We start from the raw sequence: 23242 nt of genomic DNA on the forward strand, positions 1-23242 counted from the left end.
GAGGAGAAGGGGACAACAGAGGATGAGATGGCTGGATGGCATCACCAACTCGATGGACATGAGTCTGAGTGAACTCCAGGAGTTAGTGATGGACAGAGAGACCTGGCGTGCTGCGATTCATGGAGTTGCAGAGAGTCGGACACGACTGAGCGACTGAACTGAACTGAACTGAAAGACAAGTAGAAGGGAAATATGCAATCTCTGTTGGGTCCCCATCTGTAAATATGAGAAAATGAGCATCGAATATGTAGGCTCCTCTGTTTCATAATTTATGCAACATGAGAAATACCTTTGTTCTCATTTGAAAGACTTACTCTTAGAAATGGAAGAAAATATTAAAAGATCTCTAATTCTCAGACTCAAAATAATTTTGGAGTGTGTTACTTTTATGAAAGATTAATACTGTGAGAGCTGGAAGAAATGCTCACAAACAAACAAAAAAACCATAATTACCAAATTAATAACACAGCAGAGAAACTGAATTGGTACTGGCAACCAACTGGAAGCATTTCAGTGCCATGAGCCCAATGAAGAGAAATGCTCACCTGCTTGAGAAGAAAAGGTTAAGATGGGGCAGAGGAGAGGGAAAAACACTGAGTGGAGATTAATTGTATGTGATGCTTGATCTATTCAACATGCAAAGTTAAACGCAGAATAACCACAAAGCAACTGAGAACCTTCAGTCTTAAGAGAAACCTAAGAGCTGCCTAACAGAAACACAGTAGTAAGTCACAGAGTCAAAAGTAATAGAGAGCACTTGAGAGAAACAAGCTTCCCCTCTCCCAGGAACCTGGGGACTTTAGCCTGTTCTACTCACATGTGTGTGACCACCAAGAATGGTATCTGCCATACAGTAGGTGCATAACAGGGCTTCGGCCTGCAGTGCAGGAGACATAAGTTCGATCCCTAGGTTTGGAAGATCCCCTGGAGGAAGGTGTACCCACTCCAGTGTTCCTGCCTGCAGAATTCCGTGGACAGAGGAGTCAGTTGGGTTACAGTCCATGGGGTCACAAAGAGTTGGACACAACTGAAGAGACTGAGCATGCACACACAGATGCATAATAAATATTGTTGAATAAAAAAAGCAAAAGTGTTATGGGACTGTAAGTTAGCGCACATTTGTAAGGATGGTGGTGGCTGGTGGTGGTGGTGATGGTGGCTGAGTGGCTAAGCTGTGTCCCATTCTGCAAGCCCATGGACTGCAGCCCACCAGGCTCCTCTGTCCATGGAATTCTCCAGGCAAGAATACTGGAGTGGTTTACAATATCCTCCTCCAGAGGATCCTCCCAGTCCAGGGATTGAACCCATGTATCCTGCACCAGCAGGTGAATTCTTTACCATTGAGCCACCAGGGATAATTTGGTAATATCTTCCCTGAAATTATTGATGCTATCCTGGAAAAACTTGTGACAGAAATGTATGGTAATGGAAAAAATGGACAGTTGCATAAATCCAAAGTATTCCTACACCACTGTCCATAGTAGGAACACTTACCTAAATAAATAAACAAATCTATACATGCCCCCAAATAGAGACTGTTGACATAAATTACGGCCCCTCCAGGCAACATTCTACAGCAAGTCCAAGGAACTGGCACCACTGTACAAAAATAGATCCACAAATGCATTATCAAGTAGAAAAGCAAATGATGAACAGTGTTACAGTGTGAGCTCATCATTATAAAAGTAAAAATGCATGCATGTGTGCTAAGTAACTTCCATCTTGTCCAACTCTCTGCAACACTAAGGACTGTGGACTGCCAGGCTCATCTGTTCATGGGATTCTCCAGGCAAGAATGGGAGAGTGGGTTGCCATTTCCTCCTCCAGGGGATCTTCCAGACCCAGGAATCAAACCAGTGTCTCCTGTGTCTCCTGCAATGGAGGCAAGTTCTTTACCACTAGCACCACCTGGGAAGCCCAAAAGTAAAAATGCCTAGATTGAAAAATATTTTATGTAACAAGGGGTAGATGACACACCAACAGGTTTGCAGTAGATGGGGTTAGTAGGAACACACATGATTTATTTTTAAATTTAGGCTATCCTGTATCTTATAATACTTGCTTCAAAAAACATACTTTGTAATTCAAAAGCTCAACATAGTTACAGGGTTGTATAGCTTATAACTTAAAGGGTTAAATAGTTATAGCTTATTATGGATATAACAGTTCAGTCACTCAGTTGTGTCCAACTCTTTGTGACCCCATGAACCGCAGCATACCAGGCCTCCCTGTCCATCACCAACTTCCAGAGCTTGCTCAGACTCATGGTTCATCAAGTCAGTGATGCCATCCAGCCATCTCATCCTCTGTTGTCCCCTTTTCCTCCTACCCTCAATCTTTCCCAGCATCAGGGTCTCTTCCAAGGAGTCAGTTCTTTGCATCAGGTGGCCAAAGTATTGTAGCTTCAGCATCAGTCCTTCCAGTGAATATTTAGGACTGATTTCCTTTAGGATTGACTGGTTTGATCTCCTTGCAGTCTAAAGGACTCTCAAGAGTCTTCTCCAACACCACAATTCAAAAGCATCAATTCTTCAGCACTCAGCTTTCTTTATAGTCTAACTCTCACATCCATACATGACTACTAGAAAAACCATAGCCTTGACTAGATGGACCTTTTTTGGCAAAGTTGTCTCTGCTTTTCAATATGCTGTCTAGGCTGGTCATAGCTTTTCTTCCAAGGAGCAAGCGTCTTTTAATTTCATGGCCGCAGTCACCATCTGCAAGTGATTTTGGAGCCCAAAAAAATAAAGTCTGTCACTGTTTCCATTGTTTCCCCATCTATCTGCCATAGAGTGATGGGACTGGATGCCATAATCTTAGTTTTTTAAATGTTGAGCTTTAAGCCAGCTTTTTCACTCTCCTCTTTCACTTTCATCCAGAGGCTCTTTAGTTCTTCTTCACTTTCTGCCATAAGGGTGGTTTCATCTGTGTATCTGAGGTTATATATTTCACCCGGCAATCTTGATTCCAGCTACTGCTTCATCCAGCCTGGCAATTCACATGATGTGCTCTGCATATAAGTTAAATAAGCAGGGTGACAATATACAGCCTTGACATACTCCTTTCCCAATTTGGAACCAGTTGTTGTTCCATGTCCGATTCTAACTGATGCTTCTTGACAGATTTCTTCTCAAGAGGCAGGTCAGGTGGTCTGTTATTCCCATCTCTTTCAGAATTTTCCACAGTTTGTTGTGACCCACATAGTCAAAGGCTTTGATGTAGTCAATAAAGCAGAAGTGGATTTTTTTTTTAACTCTCTTGCTTTTTCTATGCTCAAACGGATGTTGGCAATTTGATCTCTGGTTCCTCTGCCTTTTCTAAAACCAGCTTGAACATCTGGAAGTTCATGGTTCATGTATTGCTGAAGCCTGGCTTGGAGAGTTTTGAGCATTACTTTACTAGCATGTGAGATGAGTGCAATTGTGCAGTAGTTTGACCATTCTTTGGCATTGCCTTTCTTTGTGATTAGTATGAAAACTGACCTTTTCCAGTCCTGCAGCCACTGCTGAGTTGTCCAAATTTGCTGTCATATTGAGTGCAGTACTTTCACAGCATCATCTTTCAGGATTTGAAACAGCTCAACTGGAATTGAATCACCTCCACCAGCGTTGTTCGTAGTGATGCTTCCTAAGGCCCACTTGACTTCACATTCCAGGATGTCTAGCTCTGGGTGAGCGATCACACCATCGTGGTTATCTTGGTCGTGAAGATCTTTTTTGTACAGTTCTTCTGTGTATTCTTGCCACCTCTTCTTAATATCTTCTGCTTCTGTTAGATCCATACCATTTCTTTCCTTTATTGTGCCCACATTTGCATGAAATATTCCCTTAGGATCTCTAATTTTCTTGAAGAGATCTCTAGTCTTTCTCATTTGATTGTTTTCCTCTATTTCTTTGCACTGATTGCTGAGGAAGGCTCAGTAAGATACAAGCTCCTCCTATACCGCTGAGGAGAGTGACAGAAATCTGAACACTTGGCCAGAGAAGGCATTATTAGACATTCGTCTTACAGATTTAAAGCATAGCATAAATGAGAGATGAGAGAAGGCAAATAAAGTACACAGCCAGAGAGGAGGACCCCACTTGGAAAGGACCAGTCAGAACAGACACAGAATCCTTCACACAGGCAGGCAGCAGAGCGGGCTTTCTGCTGGTCAAACCCAGACTCCATGGGGGAGGCAAATACCAATAACCATGGGAGATAGAAACAAACTAGTTTATTCTCAGCTTTCCCTTTTGGGCCTATATTTGTTTAAATCTCATTTCAAAATTGACATAAAGGTCAGCAGGCATGCAGAGCTGAGCTCATGAAGCTCAGTATTTTCATCAAGATGTGCATCTGACAAAAGCAAAGTGACCCAAACTCCTGGCTGCCCGCACCGTGCACAGCCCAATGAAGACGCAGGCTTAGCGGGGGCCAGGTGCCCGAGCCCTGGTCTGCATTCCAACGGGACTGGGCTTTGCCTCCCGGAAGGAGGACGGGCCAGTCTTGGCGCTCAGTGTAAAGACACCATGGCGGGTGCCCAGCAATGATGCTCTGAACGCAATCTGGCAGAGCCAGCCCGCCCAGGACAAGGGTCTCAGGGGCCAGGGACACCTCTCGGGCCCCAATTCCACCTGAGTGAAACAGCACCCCTCGAAGCTCTGAGAAATTCCTACATAAACATATCTGGTGGCAACACTGGAACTGGCCTGAACATGCTGGCAGAAATAGGACCTATTCTGACTTGGAGCGGTGCCTGGACCCATCCTGCTCAGAGAGAAAAAGCCAGACATTTCTCTGTAGAGGGGCATGCACAGTTGAGGGCCGGTGTCTTGAAGCAGCCTTGAAGTGTGAAATATGCAATCCATATACTCTACTAAGGGCTTGCCAGGTGGCGCTAGTAGTAAAGAACCCTCCTGCCAATGCAGGAGATGTAAGAGATGAGGGTGTGATCCCTGGGTCGGGAAGATCCTCTGGAGAAGAAAATGGCAACCCACTCCAGTATTCTTGCCTGGACAATTCCATGGACAGAGGAACCTGGTGGGCTACAGTCCATGGGACCGCAAAGAGTCGGACACGACTGAGTGACTTAGCACACACGCACACATGTGCTCTTCTAAAGTCATAACCATCCTGGAGCAGAAACAGCCCTCCCAGTCCTGTGGGCCTGTGGGTGGCTGTGTTCCCGACTCTCTGCACATCAGAAGTCATGGTCCTTTCCACCAAGGGGACTTGGCTACCTGGGGGGTGTGGGGGGTGGGCAGGACCCCCAGGGACACAGAGGTTGGACCAGGTCTGCCTCGTGTGCCCCTAGCATCTATCACAGGACGGACTTCAAAAAAGCAAAAGCTATTCAGCACTCACCCTCAAGTACACAGACCTCCAAAATGATAACAACTTGTGTATATTTGAAATTCTTCAAGAATCAGAGCTACCGCTATTCATAACCTGTCCAGATGTAATTTGGAAGCACAAGGGGGAAAACAAGGAAAGGTTCTTACCTGAAGAAGTAGGTCTCTGCCTTGTCGTAATGACCCAGCGTCAGTTTGAGGGGAGGGTAGTTGATGGGCAAAGGCCTGACCATGAACAAGGCCATGGCCAAGGCCACGAAGAGCACGGGTAGCAGCAGGTCGGAGACGGTGCCCTTCCAGGCCCGGACAGCGTGAAGAAGCCGCTTCCGCAGGAGGGCAGCTGTCTGTGCCAGGAGTAGGGGGCCACCCCGCACCAGGGGGGTGCCAGTAGGTGTGCGGTCTGCAAGGAGAGGAAGATGTGGCAGGTCTGAGTCCCTGGGACTCCTGTGGCATCCCTGACAGCCCCCACCCTGCTCTCATCCTGCAAGTCCCTGCACCAACAGTCTCAGGTGTTCCCTAAGTCAGGACACCCTGGGAAGTTTCACACACAGGCATCTCACAACATCAAACACAAGGACAGACATCGTGGTAGCCCCCCTTGGCTCCTGCAGCTGAAGGGGGGCAGGCAGATGGGAAAGGACAGGGAGAAAGGCTTCATGTTTATTCCTGCAGATTAAAACAAAGCCTGTGACATGAGCTTCATTTCTAAGCCACCAATGGAGGGCTGGGGGTGGCAGAGACGGCACTGCCCAAATGAGACGTCATCTCCAGGCTTTTTGCCTCTGTCCACACCCTGAGTCCCCACCCCTGGAAGCACAAGGGGGACAAAACTGGTACATCTCATTTTAGATCCAGGCAGCACATGCTTGCCTCCGTCCAGGTCCCCATGAACCCCGCACCTGTGTCCCCTGCCCATCCAAGACATCCCAGGTGGGGAGGAGCCTGGGGCAACCTCTGGGGCAGCAGGGGGTCCCGGCTTCTAATTCGGCCCCTCATAGCCTGTCAGTCTCAGCAGTCCAGGCCTCCCTTCCTGACATGGTAGATCTGAAAATGGCCCTCCATGAACAGAGGGGCAAAATGCAGACCCAGGAAGTAGTGCAAGCTGGCGCCCTGGCTCAGTCCTTCACCAGGCTCCCTCTTAGGCTGGGCATCTGGGTCCACACCCCACAGTGAACCTGCCCCCATTCCCACAAGTGATGCCAGCAGCTGCGTCCAGCAATGAGGACACCAGGCAGGAGCAAACTGAGGCGCCCAAGGCCCGCTGTCTCCAGCTATGTCTAGAGGGCAATGCGGCTCAAACCACTGGCCAGGCCCATGGGCCCCCAGTGAGTCCTCCTAAGGCACGGTACTAGAAATGTGGATTTCTGAAAGAACAGATACGGGAGCTCCCTGGTGGCCTAGTGGTTAGGATTCTGGGCTTGCACCGCTGGCAGCCTTAGTTCAATCCCTGGTTGGGGAGCTGAGGTCCACAAGCCACGCAGAATGGCCAAAAAACAAAACAAAAAAAAGAACAGATATGGTAAATTGATCATACTGCTTATTAATACAAACATCAAATTGCTATATAGTTAATAAAAGAGCAATGAATAAGCTTAAAGTCCTAGAGAAAATATTTCTACAGAAACTACCATTTGAAAGATAAATGGTTGATAATGGCATTAAGAACAGAGATGCAAAGGCATGCAGGTGGAGGTGTGGAACACAGGTTGGGAAAATCCCTCATCTGCAGGTCCTCAGTGAACACCAGGGCGTGGCAGGCTCGGGTGATCTGATTTCTGGCCTCAAAAAAAGGCGTAAAGTAGGGACTGAGATAAAAGTATGAACAATCCAACACAACGTAAACACGACAAAACAATGCACGTGGAGCCCGGGCGGGGCTGAAAGGGTTGGTGCCAAGGACACAGTCTTGGGAGGTTTAAGAGGAAAGTGCAGAAGCAGAATCTTTAAGACTCCGGAGATGTCTGAAAGAAAATGTGGATGTTTAAAGATGAACATGACATACTAACCCTCAAGGTATATTCTGTGTGAGATGCAGAGTATATGTGGCCAGTGGCAGCGGTGCAGCTTAAAGATTAATACGCAAAGCAGAAACAGAGACACATGGACGTCCCTAGTGGTCCAGTGGTTAAGCATCCACCTGCCAATGCAGGGGACACAGGTTCGACTCCTACTCAGGGAAGACTCCACCTGCAACAGGGCAACCGGGTCTGTGAACCACACCCCCTGAAGCTGAGCTGGAGAGCCCACACACTACAGCTACTGAGGCCCGTGTGCCTAGAGCCTGTGCTCTGCAACAAGAGACACCACTGCACTGAGAAGTCCACGCGCTGCAACTGGGGAGAGCCCGTGCATGGCAGTGAAGACCCAGCGCGGCCAAAAATTAATTAATTCAAAAACTGAGTATTGTTCTAAAAAGAAAAGAAATAGAGACAGCTGTAAAGAACAAATATATGGATACCAAGTGGGGCCCAGGGAGCGGGATGACTTGGGAGACTGGGATTGATATATACACACCACTATGTATACAATAGGTAACTAACGAGGACCTGCTGTACAGCAGAGGGAACTCTACTCAGTGCTCTGCGGTGACCTAAATGGGAAGGAAATCCAGAAAGAGGGGCTATATATATCCATATGGCTGACTCACTTTTCTGTACAGCAGACACTGACACAATAGTGTAAAACGAATACACTCCAACGAGATAAATAAATCTTGAATATAAAATAAAGATAGACGCTGACTCATGGAGCTCTTTACCAGCCACTTGAAGGATTACAGATCTTTACTGGACTGGAGGTCCCATGACAGGGTGCACATTATGATATAAAGTAATATTTTACTGTAAAACAAGGAGCATTCTCTAACAAGGGTGGGCGCTGTGTGGTGGAAACAGCAGTTAACACTTTTGACTACATATCAGATTCTCCAGGGGAACTTTTTGAAGAATGCTGATGCCCAGGTCCACCTCCAACAGAATCAGATCTTCAGACTCACAGATAAAAAGACTCAGAAATTTAAAAAAAGTAAAACTTCCCAGAGGCTCCTGATGTTCAGCTGGGTTTATGAATGGCTGATATAATGCACAACCAATGGGGATTCATATGTAACTCATGAAGCAGTTATTAAATGAGCAGATGGAAAGATTCTAGTGCTAGAAAAAGGTGTATTATTAAGCTAAATATGATCCTTTCTCACATAAATACAGATGTGAATATAAAACACCCCCTTCCCAATCATTTTAGGAGATTCTGGTGTGGAATAATACTGATGCTGGGCATTATGCGTTCAGATCTATTAGGATAATTATGTGAATTATCTAGCTCAAGCTGAAATAACTGAGATGTTGCCGGTTGCCAAACCCCTAGATTTCCAAAACAATTGCTGAGATAATTGCTTGATGTTCACAGCCTTGGACTCAGGAGCTCTTTCTCTGCCAGAACAGAATGCCTCATTCTTTCAATTCAAACCAGAAGTCACTGGTGGACCCTGGGGCTTGGTCTCTGCCACGCCTCTGGACACTGTCCACTGGGAGTCACACCCCTTGGGCCAGCCTCTAAGGAGCATCCTCTGAGTGCATGTCTGGACACCACAACTGCTTCCATACTGTGCATCTTCTCACACACACGCACCTTCTCACACATATGCACCGCAGGCCGTGACTGCAAACACCTGTTCACGTCACAAACGGTCTGTCTATGCAGCAGATGCTACAAAATGGAAAGAGGATGTGACTACCTGGGTGTTGGATTTCGCTGGTGATGGAGGAGCTGGACCCGAATCAGAGAATGGCCCTGTGCCCTCTGGCCATCACTGTGGGGTGGTACAGCCTCATCTTTTAATCCACGTAAATTAGGATTTGAATCCAATCTCAGCCAACAGGCTGTGTAACTTCTGGAAACTTACCTAACCTCTCTGAATGCCATTTCCCTCAGTTGTAAAATACAGACTTATAGTATTTTACCTTAGTGAGGATTATTATTACCACATTTATTAAACTACCAATAATAGTAAATGCTCATCAGACAGCCCCAATAAGTCTGCAGAGAAAGATGTTCCTTATATTAATAAAAATGAATTTTCCCCAGCTTCCCATAATCATTAATTGTACATAAATGGAAAAAATAAAGGGCTAAGATTCTGAAGCTAAGAGAGCTGATGTCATGAATCAACACCATTCAAATATTCATGGCTAAACTCATAAAAGTATTCATATGAATAATTTAACAGACAAAACTGAAATACTGGGCCAAACTGTTATGAATTGTCTCATTTGACTTATGAGTCCAATTATATCCAAGGACTCCCATTACACCCATAATTATTCACCCTCATTTACCCTGACTATCATATTACTTAGTTAAGATGTACAAAGGGTTTTTTTTTTTCTTTTTTTTGGGTCAGATGGCTTCGGTTGTTGAAACATTAATGCCTACTAAGAAATAACTTAAAAGGTCAAGGACTCTGCATACACCCCAGAGTGTGATCTCCACATCACCAAGTTCATCCAAATATTCTCAAAGAATTTAAAATAAAGCATTACAAATGTAATGCCTTTAAATCAATTTTCTAAAAATGAGTACTCCAAAAGAAAACTGGGCTAACAGCGTATCTGAATGTGCAGGTCATTAAAAATACTACAAAATAGTAAAAATATGCTTACTGGGAAATCAGATATTTTCACAGAAGAAAATTTATCTGGAAAATAAGTTTTCAGATGATCAACATGGTAAGGATTAAAAACAAGGTGAATCCCTACCATCACTGAGGGTTTTAGGAAATTGGCCTCATCAGCAGCAGTGCTGGAAGAACAGACCTGGCCAGTCTTTCTAGGGGAAACAAATATGAGCCCCCTCTGATCAGCTTAATTCCAATCCAAGAGTGGGATTAGTCAAAAAAGCAAGAGAAATTCATCAAATAGAGCAAACAAGGCGGTTTGTTACATCCTATAGAAAACAGTAGCAAGAAGCTGGAAACAAATGTCTGACATACAGGGATGAACTCAACAGTTGATAATACAACCATGCAGTGGAGAAAAACCCATTACAACATAACACATGGAGAATAAATTGCTACTGTTTTGTGTATATACCTCAGTGAAAAGTTGTCTTTTATGAAGTGCTACACTCTATACATTATTTGAATTTGACCAAGTGATTTTTTTTTTTAGATTCAAAAAGCTGAAGTGCTATATACATTTTCAATCTACTTACTAAAGATTTGTAACTCCTTGTGCAGTAAGATCATGCTACGTCAACTTTCTTCTTCACAGTTTCTGGGTTTGAAACAGTGAATATTCATGCATCTCGTAAGCTTACAATCCACGGGGTCTCAAGAGCTGGACATGACTTAGAGATGAAACCACTACTAATCAATAATTATTTTGTAAAGACTGTATATTTATCTGGGAAATGAGGTATGATTTTACGAAACAGAAATAGTATCTTTCTTTATTCACTGAGTTCAAGAATTTTACAGTTCAAGTGGATCTTAAATATAGTAATTCAAACATTTCACTTACTTATAAACAGACCCAGTTCAAGAGAAATTGTGAAGGAAAGTTAAATTTGGGAGAACAAAGCATGGACTTTATTATGTATAAGTGCTTTGCTAGACCCTTAGGTTGTCTCTTTGAATAAAGTCCTCAAAGCTTTTAGTCCTGTAATAGAGTCAAATGTAACAAAACATGACAATTAACCAAGACCAACACAGTGTACTCTGTTCAACAGTGGGTCAGACTTCTCAAAAGAGCTGTCACTGCCAGAAATTCAAGGAGTAAAAAATGTTCTCTGATGGGTACGGAGGGGTGCCTGGTGTAGGAGAGGACCTCCAGGGAGGAGAAACGAATTCTGAGACAGAAACATGGTAAGCTGGGTATTACGGATGTGGCCAGCCCTCCCTATCTGCCTCAGATCAAAAATATTCAAGAAAAAATGTTCCAGAATGTTCCAAAAAGCAAAACTCAGATTTGTCACACACTGATAACTATATCACTGCAGATGGTGATTGCAGCCATGAAATTAAAAGACGCTTACTCCTTGGAAGGAAAGTTATGACCAACCTAGATAGCATATTCAAAAGCAGAGACATTACTTTGCCAACAAAGGTCCATCTAGTCAAGGCTATGGTTTTTCCAGTAGTCATGTATGGATGTGAGAGTTGGACTGTGAAGAAAGCTGAGTGCTGAAGAATTGATGCTTTTGAACTGTGGTGTTGAAGAAGACTCTTGAGAGTCCCTTGGAATGCAAGGAGATCCAACCAGTCCATTCTAAAGATCAGTCCTGGGTGTTCTTTGGAAGGAATGATGCTAAAGCAGAAACTCCAGTACTTTGGCCACCTCATGCGAAGAGTTGACTCATTGGAAAAGACTCTGATGCTGGGAGGGGTTGGGGGCAGGAGGAGAAGGCGATGATAGAGGATGAGATAGCTGGATGGCATCACCGACTCGATGGACGGGAGTCTTAGTGAACTCCGGGAGGTGGTGATGGACAGGGAGGCCTGGCATGCTGCAATTCATGGGGTTGCAACGAGTCAGACATGACTGAGCAACTGAACTGGACTGAACTGAACTGATAACTATATAGGATTTACATTTGTATCAGGTATTAGAAGTAATCTGTAAGCATGCGTGCTCAGTCACTCAGTCATGTCCAGCTCTCTGTGACCCCACTGACTGTAGCGCAACAGGATTCTCTGTCCATGGGATTTCCCAGGTGAGAATACTGGAGTGGGTTGCCATTCCCATCTCCAGAGGACCTTCCTGACCCAGGGATCAAACCTGTGTCTCTTGCATTGGCAGGCGGATTCTTTATTGCTATACCACCTGGGAAGCCCTGGAAGTAATCTAGAGGTGATTTAAAAACATAAGAGGGTGTGCGTAGATTATATGCAAATACTACACCATTTTACAGAAGAGGCTTGAGCCTCTGGGGACTCTGCTGTCCACGGGGTCTGGGAACCACGCCCACCCCTTGGACACGGAGGGACAATGATGTTTTCTACTGCACCCCGGTCATGACCTGGGATTTCAAAATTATTAGCAGACAGTAAAAAGCTTACACCATTTCATCTGTTCTCACCAGTCCAAAAACTAGAATCAGTGAGCTGTATGGAAAACTAACAGTGCTGGATGGTTCCTGGGGGGTATATGCTTTCAGTTAACCCGGTGGACACCTGTAGATGGGCATTAACATTGAAAACATGTCACAGGGACACAGCTTCCAGCATCGGGCCCCAGAAACCCCAGCCTCACGTGGACACACTGACCTTTGGGCAGGGGTTGTCCCACCAGTGACCCTGTTCAGAACACAAAAGATGCAGCTGGGGTGGTTCCCAATCCTGTTCCATTAAAGACTATAACTGTACGACATTTATGCAAATTCTGACTGAATTATGAATAAGAATTCATACCATTTAAAGAAGAAAACTAACAAAATAAAATATCCTCCAATTAAGAAATGAAGGAAAGCGGGCAACAGGGGTGGGAAGGAGAGAAAAAGAGAAAATTGAAAAAAGAATGAGGAAAAATCTAAAAGGAAGTTTTGTGACACATTACAGGCTTATTAATATGACATAAAACCCAAAATACATTTACTTCTTAAATGTTAAACATGATAATATAAAAATATATAAAACATAAAACCATGTAAGTTACTGTGGCTTTTGTTAACTATTCTTTTATAAAGCAAATGCAATATTATGTTGAATTCTTTAAAAAGCTAACAAATAGAGTCTATTTTATCTAAACTGTCTTGAAAATAATTTCACAACTCTATTTTACCCAAATTTTATAGCACTTTACCTGTTCGTTTCTTGTAATAACCATACTATTTTCTTAGACATGATTTTTCTTTAAAAAAAGAAAAAAGTAGGTGATAGAATAACTTTCTACATGACAAGCCACTGAACACTCCAGTTTCTGTACAGGTATATATCCTTGAATTGGTTCTTTAAAAAGCACTATGACTGGTGAAAAGATGTTCAACATCGTTAAATGTTCAGTTCAGTTCAGTTCAGTTGTTTAGTTGTATCCGACTCTTTGCGACCCCATGAATCGCAGCACGCCAGGCCTCCCTGTCCATCACCATCTCCCTGCGTTCACTCAGACTCATGTCCATCGAGTTGATGATGCCATCCAGCCATGTCATCCTCTGTCATTCCCTTTTCCTCCTGCCCCAAATCCCTCCCAGCATCAGAGTCTTTTCCAATGAGTCAACTCTTTGCATGAGGTGGCCAAAGTATTGGAGTTTCAGCTTTAGCATCATTCCTTCCAAAGAACAGCCAGGGCTGATCTCCTTTAGAATGGACTGGTTGGATCTCCTTGCAGTCCAAGGGACTCTCAAGAGTCTTCTCCAACACCACAGTTCAAAAGCATCAATTCTTCGGTGCTCAGCCTTCTTCACAGTCCAACTCTCACATCCATACATGACCACTGGAAAAACCATAGCCTTGACTAGACGGACCTCTGTTGGCGAAGTAATGTCTCTGCTTTTGAATATGCTATCTAGGTTGGTCATAACTCTCCTTCCAAGGAGTAAGCATCTTTAAATTTCATGGCTGCAATGTTAGAGAAACACAAATCAAAACTACAATCACACCTGTCAGAACGGGCATCATCAAGAAGTCTACAAACAATAAATGCTGGAGAGGGTGTGGAGAAAAGGGAACCCTCCTACAACTGCTTGTGGGAACGTAACTTGATTCCCACACTATGGAGAACAGTATGGAGGTTCCTTTAAAAACTAAAAATAGAGCTACCATATGACCAGCAATCCCACTCCTGGACACATTTGCAGAGAAACACGCAGTTTGAAAGGCTTCGCGCACACCAATACTCACTGCAGTATTTACAATAGCCAGGACATGAAAGCAACCTAAATGTCCATCAACAGAGGAATAAAGATGTGGTACGTATATACATGGGATGTGACTCAACCATAAAAAAGGACGAAACAATGCCAACTGCAGCAACACGGATGGGCCTAGAGGTTGTCATACGAAGTGAAGTAAGTTGGACCAAGACAAACACTGTGTGAAGTCACTTACATGTGGAATCTAACATATGAAACAAATGGGGGAGGAGCCAAGATGGCGGAGGAGTAGGACGGGGAGAACACTTTCTCCCCCACAAATTCATCAAAAGAGCATTTAAACGTCGAGTAAATTCCACAAAACAACTTATGAATGCCGGCAGAGGACATCAGGCACCCAGAAAAGCAACCCAACTCTTCGAAAGGAGGTAGGAAAAAAATATAAAAGACAAAAAAAGAGACAAAAGAGGGAGGGATGGAGTTCCGTCCCGGGAAGGGAGTCTTAAAAAGAGAGAAGTTTCCAAACACCAGGAAACCTTCTCACTGCCGAATCTGTGCCGAGCTTTGGAAGCACAGAGGGCAACATAAAAGGGAGAAAAAAAATAAATAAACAATTAAAAATCGCAGATTGTGAGCCCTACGGTAACTCCCCCAGCGGAGAAGCAGCGCAGACGCCTGCACACGGCATTAGCAAGCGGGGGCTGGGCAGGGAAGTGCGGCGCGGGCTGTGTCCCTTAGAGTAAGAATCGGCCCGAATGTCCTGAGCGCTATCTGAGCGAAATAATTTGGGCTAGCAAACCAGACTGTGGGATATCTACCACGCGAAAAGCCAGCCCTAACCTAAGACACCGCCAGGCCCGCGCACAGAACAAAGGACTGAACAGAGATAGCCGGCTGCAGACCTTCCCCCTCCGGTGACAGGCAGCCAGAGCCGTAAGGGGGCAATCGCAGCCCAAGAGAGACACTATCTATAAAACTGTAAGCAGGCTTCTTTGCTAACTAAAACTTCTTGGGGGTCTGGACGGTCAACATCTGCCTGAGAAGGTGTGCCGGTTTTACACCCAGATAACCGAGTGGCGGGGAGGCGATAAGTCGCAGCATTGGCGCCCACCAAACACATCACCTGAGCTGCTCGGATCTGGGAAGAACACAAAACGCAGGCCCAACCGAGTCTGCGCCTCTGAGGACTACCCGAGTGCCTGAACCTGAGCGGCTTGGACCTGGGAGCTCAGCCCAGGGCCGGCCTCTGATTGTTCCCGGCGGAACAACCTAGAGCCCGAGCAGTGTGGGCAGGGAGGCTACACGCGCCGTGAGCGGGGGCAGACCCAGTGTGGCTGAGGCACTGCGAGCGCACGCCAGTGTTATCTGTTTGCAGCATCCCTCCCTCCCTCCCCACAGCGCGGCTGAACAAGTGAGCCTAAATAAAATAAAAAAAATAGTGTCCTCCACCATCCCCTTTGTATCAGGGCGGGAACCAGACACTGAAGAGACCAGCAAACAGAAGAAGCTATAACAGAGGGAAACGCCTTGGAAGCTACAGGCCATAGATTAAAACCCTGTGGTTACTACGGAATACATAGGATCTTGAGAAATATAAGTCAGACCAAGGAACTAGCCAAAAATGAACTGAACCCACAATACTCACAACAAAACCAGAGAAAGACCTAGATATATTTTTACTATTTTTACAATCAATCTTTCTTTCTTTTCTTTTTTTTAATTAAAAAAAAGTTTTTAAGTCCTCTATTGTCCTTTAATTTTCACTTTTATAACTATTACTTTGCAAAAAAAAAAAAAGACCCTATTTTTTTTTCTTCTTCAGCAAACTTCATATATATATTTTATAATTTTTGACCGTGTTTTTTTTTTTTTTTCTTTTTAGTCTTTTCTTTAACATTGTATTTTTGAAATTCCAAACTCTACTCTAGATTTTTAATTTTAGCCTTTTGGTATATGTTATCAATTTTGTACCTATAGTTTTTTTCATAATTTCTGTGACTTTTTTTTTTCCTCTGTTTCTTTCTCTTCTTCTTTTGTATAACATCATATATCTGCAATTCCAAACTCTACTCAAGACTTTTAATTTATGCTTTTTGGTATTTGATATCAATTTTGTACCTGAATTTTCTTTATAATTTTTGCGACATTGTTTTTGTTGGTTTGTTGGTTTTCTCTCTTTATTTTTCTTCTTCTTTTTTTTAACATTGTATTTTTGAAATTCCAAACTCTACTCTAGATTTTTAACTTTTGCTTTTTGGTATTAGTTATCAATTTTGTACCTGTAGTTTCTTTATAATTTTCGCGACCTTGTTTGTTTTTCTTTGTTCGTTTTTTCTCTCTTTCTTTTCCTTCTTCTTTTCTTTAACATCGTATTTTTGAAATTCCAAACTCTACTCTAGATTTTTAATTTTAGCCTTTTGGTATATGTTATCAATTTTGTACATATAGTTTTTTTTTTTATAATTTCTGTGACTTTTTTTTTTCTTTTTTTTCCCTCTGTTTCTTTCTCTTCTTCTTTTATATAACATCGTAAATCTGCAATTCCAAACTCTACTCAAGATTTTTAATTTATGCTTTTTGGTATTTGATATCAATTTTGTACCTGTATTTTCTTTATAATTTTTGCGACATTGTTTTTGTTGGTTTGTTTGTTTTCTCTCTTTATTTTTCTTCTTCTTTTTTTTTTAACATTGTATTTTTGAAATTCCAAACTCTACTCTAGATTTTTAATTTTTGCTTTTTGGTATTAGTTATCAATTTTGTACCTGTAGTTTCTTTATAATTTTCGCAACCTTGTTTGTTTTTCTTTGTTCGTTTTTTCCCTTTCTTTTCCTTCTTCTTTTCATTAACATCGCATTTTTGAAATTCCAAACTCTACTCTAGATTTTTAATTTTTGCTTTTATGTATTTGTTACCAATTTTGTACCTTTAAGAACCCAATCTTCAGGACCCATTTTTCACTAGAGAACGAGATTACTGGCTTGACTGCTCTCTCTTCCTTTGGACTCTCCGTTTTCTCCACCAGGTCGCCTGTATCTCCTCCCTAACCCCTCTCTACTCTACCCAACTCTGTGAATTTCTGTGTGTTCCAGACGGTGGAGAACACTTAGGGAACTGATTACTGGCTGGATCTGTCTCCCTCCTTTTCATTTCCCCCTTTTATCCTTCTGGCCACCTCTGTCTCCTGCCTCCTTCTTCTCTTCTCTGTATAACTCCGTGAACATCTCTGAGCAGTCCAGTTGTGGAGTGCACATAAGGAAGTGACTACTGGCTAGCCCACTCTCTCCACTATTGATTCCACCTCATCTCATTTGGGTCAACTCTAACTCCCTCCTCCCACTTCTCTTCTCCATGTAACGCTGTGAACCTCTCTGAGTGACCCTCACAGTAGAGAAACTTTTCATCTTTAACGTAGATGTTTTATCAATGGTGCTGTATAGAAGGAGAAGTTTTGAAATTACTGTAAAAATAAGACCGATAACTGGAAGTAGGAGGCTTAAGTCCAAACCCTGACTCCAGGGAACTCCTGACTCCAAGGAACATTAATTGACAGGAGCTCATCAAACGCCTCCATACCGACACTGAAACCAAGCACCACACAAGGGCCAACAAGTTCCAGGGAAAGACATACCAAGCAAATTCTCCAGCAACAAAGGAACACAGCCCTGAGCTTCAAGATACAGGCTGCCCAAAGTCACCCCAAAACCATAGACATCTCATAACTCATTACTGGACATTTCATTACACTCCAGAGAGAAGAAATACAGCTCCATCCACCAGAACATCGACACAAGCTTCCCTAACCAGGAAACCTTGACAAGCCACCTGTGCAAACCCACACACAGTGACGAAACGCCACAATAAAGAGAACTCCACAAACTGCCAGAATACAGAAAGGACACCCCAAACTCAGCAATTTAAACAAGATGAAGAGACAGAGGAATAGCCAGCAGATAAAGGAACAGGATAAATGCCCACCAAACCAAACAAAAGAGGAAGAGATAGGGAATCTACCTGATAAAGAATTCCGAATAATGATAGTGAAATTGATCCAAAATCTTGAAATTAAAATGGAATCACAGATAAATAGCCTGGAGGCAAGGATTGAGAAGATGCAAGAAAGGTTTAACAAGGACTTAGAAAAAATAAAAAAGAGTCAATATATAATGAATAATGCAATAAGTGAAATTAAAAACACTCTGGAGGCAACAAATAGTAGAATAACAGAGGCAGAAGATAGGATTAGTGAATTAGAAGATAGAATGGTAGAAATAAATGAATCAGAGAGGATAAAAGAAAAACGAATTAAAAGAAATGAGGACAATCTCAGAGACCTCCAGGACAATATTAAACGCTACAACATTCGAATCATAGGGGTCCCAGAAGAAGAAGACAAAAAGAAAGACCATGAGAAAATACTTGAGGAGATAATAGTTGAAAACTTCCCTAAAATGGGGAAGGAAATAATCACCCAAGTCCAAGAAACCCAGAGAGTCCCAAACAGGATAAACCCAAGGCGAAACACCCCAAGACACATATTAATCAAATTAACAAAGATCAAACACAAAGAACAAATATTAAAAGCAGCAAGGGAAAAACAACAAATAACACACAAGGGAATACCCATAAGGATAACAGCTGATCTTTCAATAGAAACTCTTCAAGCCAGGAGGGAATGGAAAGACATACTTAAAATGATGAAAGAAAATAACCTACAGCCCAGATTATTGTACCCAGCAAGGATCTCGTTCAAGTATGAAGGAGAAATCAAAAGCTTTTCAGACAAGCAAAAGCTGAGAGAATTCTGCACCACCAAACCAGCTCTCCAACAAATACTAAAGGATATTCTCTAGACAGGAAACACAAAAACGGTGTATAAATTCGAACCCAAAACAATAAAGTAAATGGCAACGGGATCATACTTATCAGTAATTACCTTAAACGTAAATGGGTTGAATGCCCCAACCAAAAGACAAAGACTGGCTGAATGGATACAAAAACAAGACCCCTACATATGTTGTCTACAAGAGACCCACCTCAAAACAGGGGACACATACAGACTGAAAGTGAAGGGCTGGAAAAAGATTTTCCATGCAAATAGGGACCAAAAGAAAGCAGGAGTAGCGATACTCATATCAGATAAAATAGACTTTAAAACAAAGACTGTGAAAAGAGACAAAGATGGTCACTACATAATGATCAAAGGATCAATCCAAGAAGAAGATATAACAATTATAAATATATATGCACCCAACACGGGAGCACCGCAGTATGTAAGACAAATGCTAACAAGTATGAAAGGAGAAATTAACAATAACACAATAATAGTGGGAGACTTCAATACCCCACTCACACCTATGGATAGATCAACTAAACAGAAAATTAACAAGGAAACACAAACTTTAAACGATACAATAGACCAGTTAGACCTAATTGATATCTATAGGACATTTCATCCCAAAACAATGAATTTCACCTTTTTCTCAAGCGCACATGGAACCTTCTCCAGGATAGATCACATCCTGGGCCATAAAGCTAGCCTTGGTAAATTCAAAAAAATAGAAATCATTCCAAGCATCTTTTCTGACCACAATGCAGTAAGATTAGATCTCAATTACAAGAGAAAAACTATTAAAAATTCCAACATATGGAGGCTGAACAACACGCTGCTGAATAACCAACAAATCACAGAAGAAATCAAAAAAGAAATCAAAATGTGCATAGAAACGAATGAAAATGAAAACACAACAACCCAAAACCTGTGGGACACGGTAAAAGCAGTCCTAAGGGGAAAGTTCATAGCAATACAGGCACACCTCAAGAAACAAGAAAAAAGTCAAATAAATAACCTAACTCTACACCTAAAGCAACTAGAAAAGGAAGAAATGAAGAACCCCAGGGTTAGTAGAAGGAAAGAAATCTTAAAACTTAGAGCAGAAATAAATGCAAAAGAATCAAAAGAGATCATAGCAAAAATCAACAAAACCAAAAGCTGGTTTTTTGAAAGGATAAATAAAATTGACAAACCATTAGCCAGACTCATCAAGAAACAAAGGGAGAAAAATCAAATCAATAAAATTCGAAATGAAAATGGAGAGATCACAACAGACAACACAGAAATACAAAGGATCATAAGAGAGTACTATCAACAATTATATGCCAATAAAATGGACAATGTGGAAGAAATGGACAAATTCTTAGAAAAGTACAACTTTCCAAAACTCGATCAGGAAGCAACAGAAAATCTTAACAGACCCATCACAAGCATGGAAATTGAAACTGTAATCAAAAATCTTCCAGCAAACAAAAGCCCAGGTCCAGACGGTTTCACAGCTGAATTCTACCAAAAATTTAGAGAAGAGCTAACACCTATCCTGCTCAAACTCTTCCAGAAAATTGCAGAGGATGGTAAACTTCCAAACTCATTCTATGAGGCCACCATCACCCTAATACCAAAACCTGACAAAGATCCCACAAAAAAAGAAAACTACAGGCCAATATCACTGATGAACATAGATGCAAAAATCCTTAACAAAATTCTAGCAATCAGAATCCAACAACACATTAAAAAGATCATACACCATGACCAAGTGGGCTTTATCCCAGGGATGCAAGGATTCTTCAATATCCGCAAATCAATCAATGTGATACACCACATTAACAAATTGAAAAATAAAAACCATATGATTATCTCAATAGATGCAGAGAAAGCCTTTGACAAAATTCAACATCCATTTATGATAAAAAAAACTCTAAAGAAAGCAGGAATAGAAGGAACATCCCTCAACATAATAAAAGCTATATATGACAAACCCACAGCAAACATTATCCTCAATGGTGAAAAATTGAAAGCATTTCCCCTAAAGTCAGGAACAAGACAAGGGTGCCCACTTTCACCACTACTATTCAACATAGTTTTGGAAGTTTTGGCTACAGCAATCAGAGCAGAAAGAGAAATAAAAGGAATCCAAATTGGAAAAGAAGAAGTAAAACTCTCACTGTTTGCAGATGACATGATCCTCTACATAGAAAACCCTAAAGACTCCACCAGAAAATTACTAGAACTAATCAATGACTATAGTAAAGTTGCAGGATATAAAATCAACACACAGAAATCCCTTGCATTCCTATACACTAATAATGAGAAAACAGAAAGAGAAATTAAGGAAACAATTCCATTCACCATTGCAACAGAAAGAATAAAATACTTAGGAATATATCTACCTAAAGAAACTAAAGACCTATATATAGAAAACTATAAAACACCCGTGAAAGAAATCAAAGAGGACACTAACAGGTGGAGAAATATACCATGTTCATGGATTGAAAGAATCAATATAGTGAAAATCAGTATACTACCCAAAGCAATCTATAGATTCAATGCAATCCCTATCAAGCTACCAACAGTATTCTTCACAGAGCTAGAACAAATAATTTCACAATTTGTATGGAAATACAAAAAACCTCGAATAGCCAAAGCGATCTTGAGAAAGAAGAATGGAACTGGAGGAATCAACCTACCTGACTTCAGGCTCTACTACAAAGCCACAGTCGTCAAGACAGTATGGTACTGGCACAAAGACAGAAATATAGATCAATGGAACAAAATAGAAAGCCCAGAGATAAGTGCATGCACATATGGACCCCTTATCTTTGACAAAGGAAGCAAGAATATACAATGGATTAAAGACAATCTCTTTAACAAGTGGTGCTGGGAAAACTGGTCAACCACTTGTAAAAGAATGAAACTAGACCACTTTCTAACACCATACAGAAAAATAAACTCAAAATGGATTAAAGATCTCAACGTAAGACCAGAAACTATAAAACTCCTAGAGGAGAACATAGGCAAAACACTCTCTGACATACATCACAGCAGGATCCTCTATGACCCACCTCCCAGAATATTGGAAATAAAAGCAAAGATAAACAAATGGGACCTAATTAAACTTAAAAGCTTCTGCACATCAAAGGAAACTATTAGCAAGGTGAAAAGACAGCCTTCAGAATGGGAGAAGATAATAGCAAATGAAGCAACTGACAAACAGCTAATCTCGAGAATATACAAGCAACTCCTACCGCTCAACTCCAGAAAAATAAATGACCCAATCAAAAAATGGGCCAAAGAACTAAATAGACATTTCTCCAAAGAAGACATACAGATGGCTAACAAACACATGAAAAGATGCTCAACATCACTCATTATCAGAGAAATGCAAATCAAAACCACTATGAGATACCATTTCACACCAGTCAGAATGGCTGCGATCCAAAAGTCTACAAGTAATAAATGCTGGAGAGGGTGTGGAGAAAAGGGAACCCTCTTCCACTGTTGGTGGGAATGAAAACTAGTACAGCCACTATGGAGAACAGTGTGGAGATTCCTAACAAAACTGGAAATAGACCTGCCTTATGATCCAGCAATCCCACTGCTGGGCATACACACTGAGGAAACCAGAAGGGAAAGAGACACATGTACCCCAATGTTCATCGCAGCACTGTTCATAATAGCCAGGACATGGAAGCAACCTAGATGTCCATCAGCAGATGAATGGATAAGAAAGCTGTGGTACATATACACAATGGAGTATTACTCAGCCATTAAAAAGAATACATTTGAATCAGTTCTAATGAGGTGGATGAAACTGGAGCCTATTATACAGAGTGAAGTAAGCCAGAAAGAAAAACACCAATACAGTATACTAACGCATATATATGGAATTTAGAAAGATGGTAACAATAACCCTGTGTACGAGACAGCAAAAGAGACACTGATGTATAGAACAGTCTTATGGACTCTGAGAGAGAGGGAGAGGGTGGGAAGATTTGGGAGAATGGCATTGAAACATGTAAAATATCATGTATGAAACGAGTTGCCAGTCCAGGTTCGATGCACAATACTGGATGCTTGGGGCTGGTGCACTGGGACGACCCAGAGGGATGGAATGGGGAGGGAGGAGGGAGGAGGGTTCAGGATGGGGAACACATGTATACCTGTGGCAGATTCATTTTGATATTTGGCAAAACTAATAAAATTATGTAAAGTTTAAAAATAAAATAAAATAAAAAAAAGAAACAAATGAAGTTATTTACGAAACAGA

General features: G+C 42.0%; 1 protein-coding gene across 1 annotated transcript in view; it reads right to left on the reverse strand.

Moving 5' to 3' along the window:
- ABCA13 (ATP binding cassette subfamily A member 13) overlaps positions 1 to 23242 on the reverse strand; it is a 409559-nt gene that overhangs the window by 162624 nt on the left and 223693 nt on the right. Inside the window, exon 45 of the mRNA XM_055589635.1 lies at positions 5484 to 5733. Coding sequence (XP_055445610.1) covers positions 5484 to 5733 — 250 coding nt within the window. The remainder of the gene's footprint in view (positions 1 to 5483; positions 5734 to 23242) is intronic.

This window comes from Bubalus kerabau, chromosome 8, assembly GCF_029407905.1.
Source record: "Bubalus kerabau isolate K-KA32 ecotype Philippines breed swamp buffalo chromosome 8, PCC_UOA_SB_1v2, whole genome shotgun sequence".
Lineage (NCBI taxonomy): Eukaryota > Metazoa > Chordata > Mammalia > Artiodactyla > Bovidae > Bubalus > Bubalus kerabau.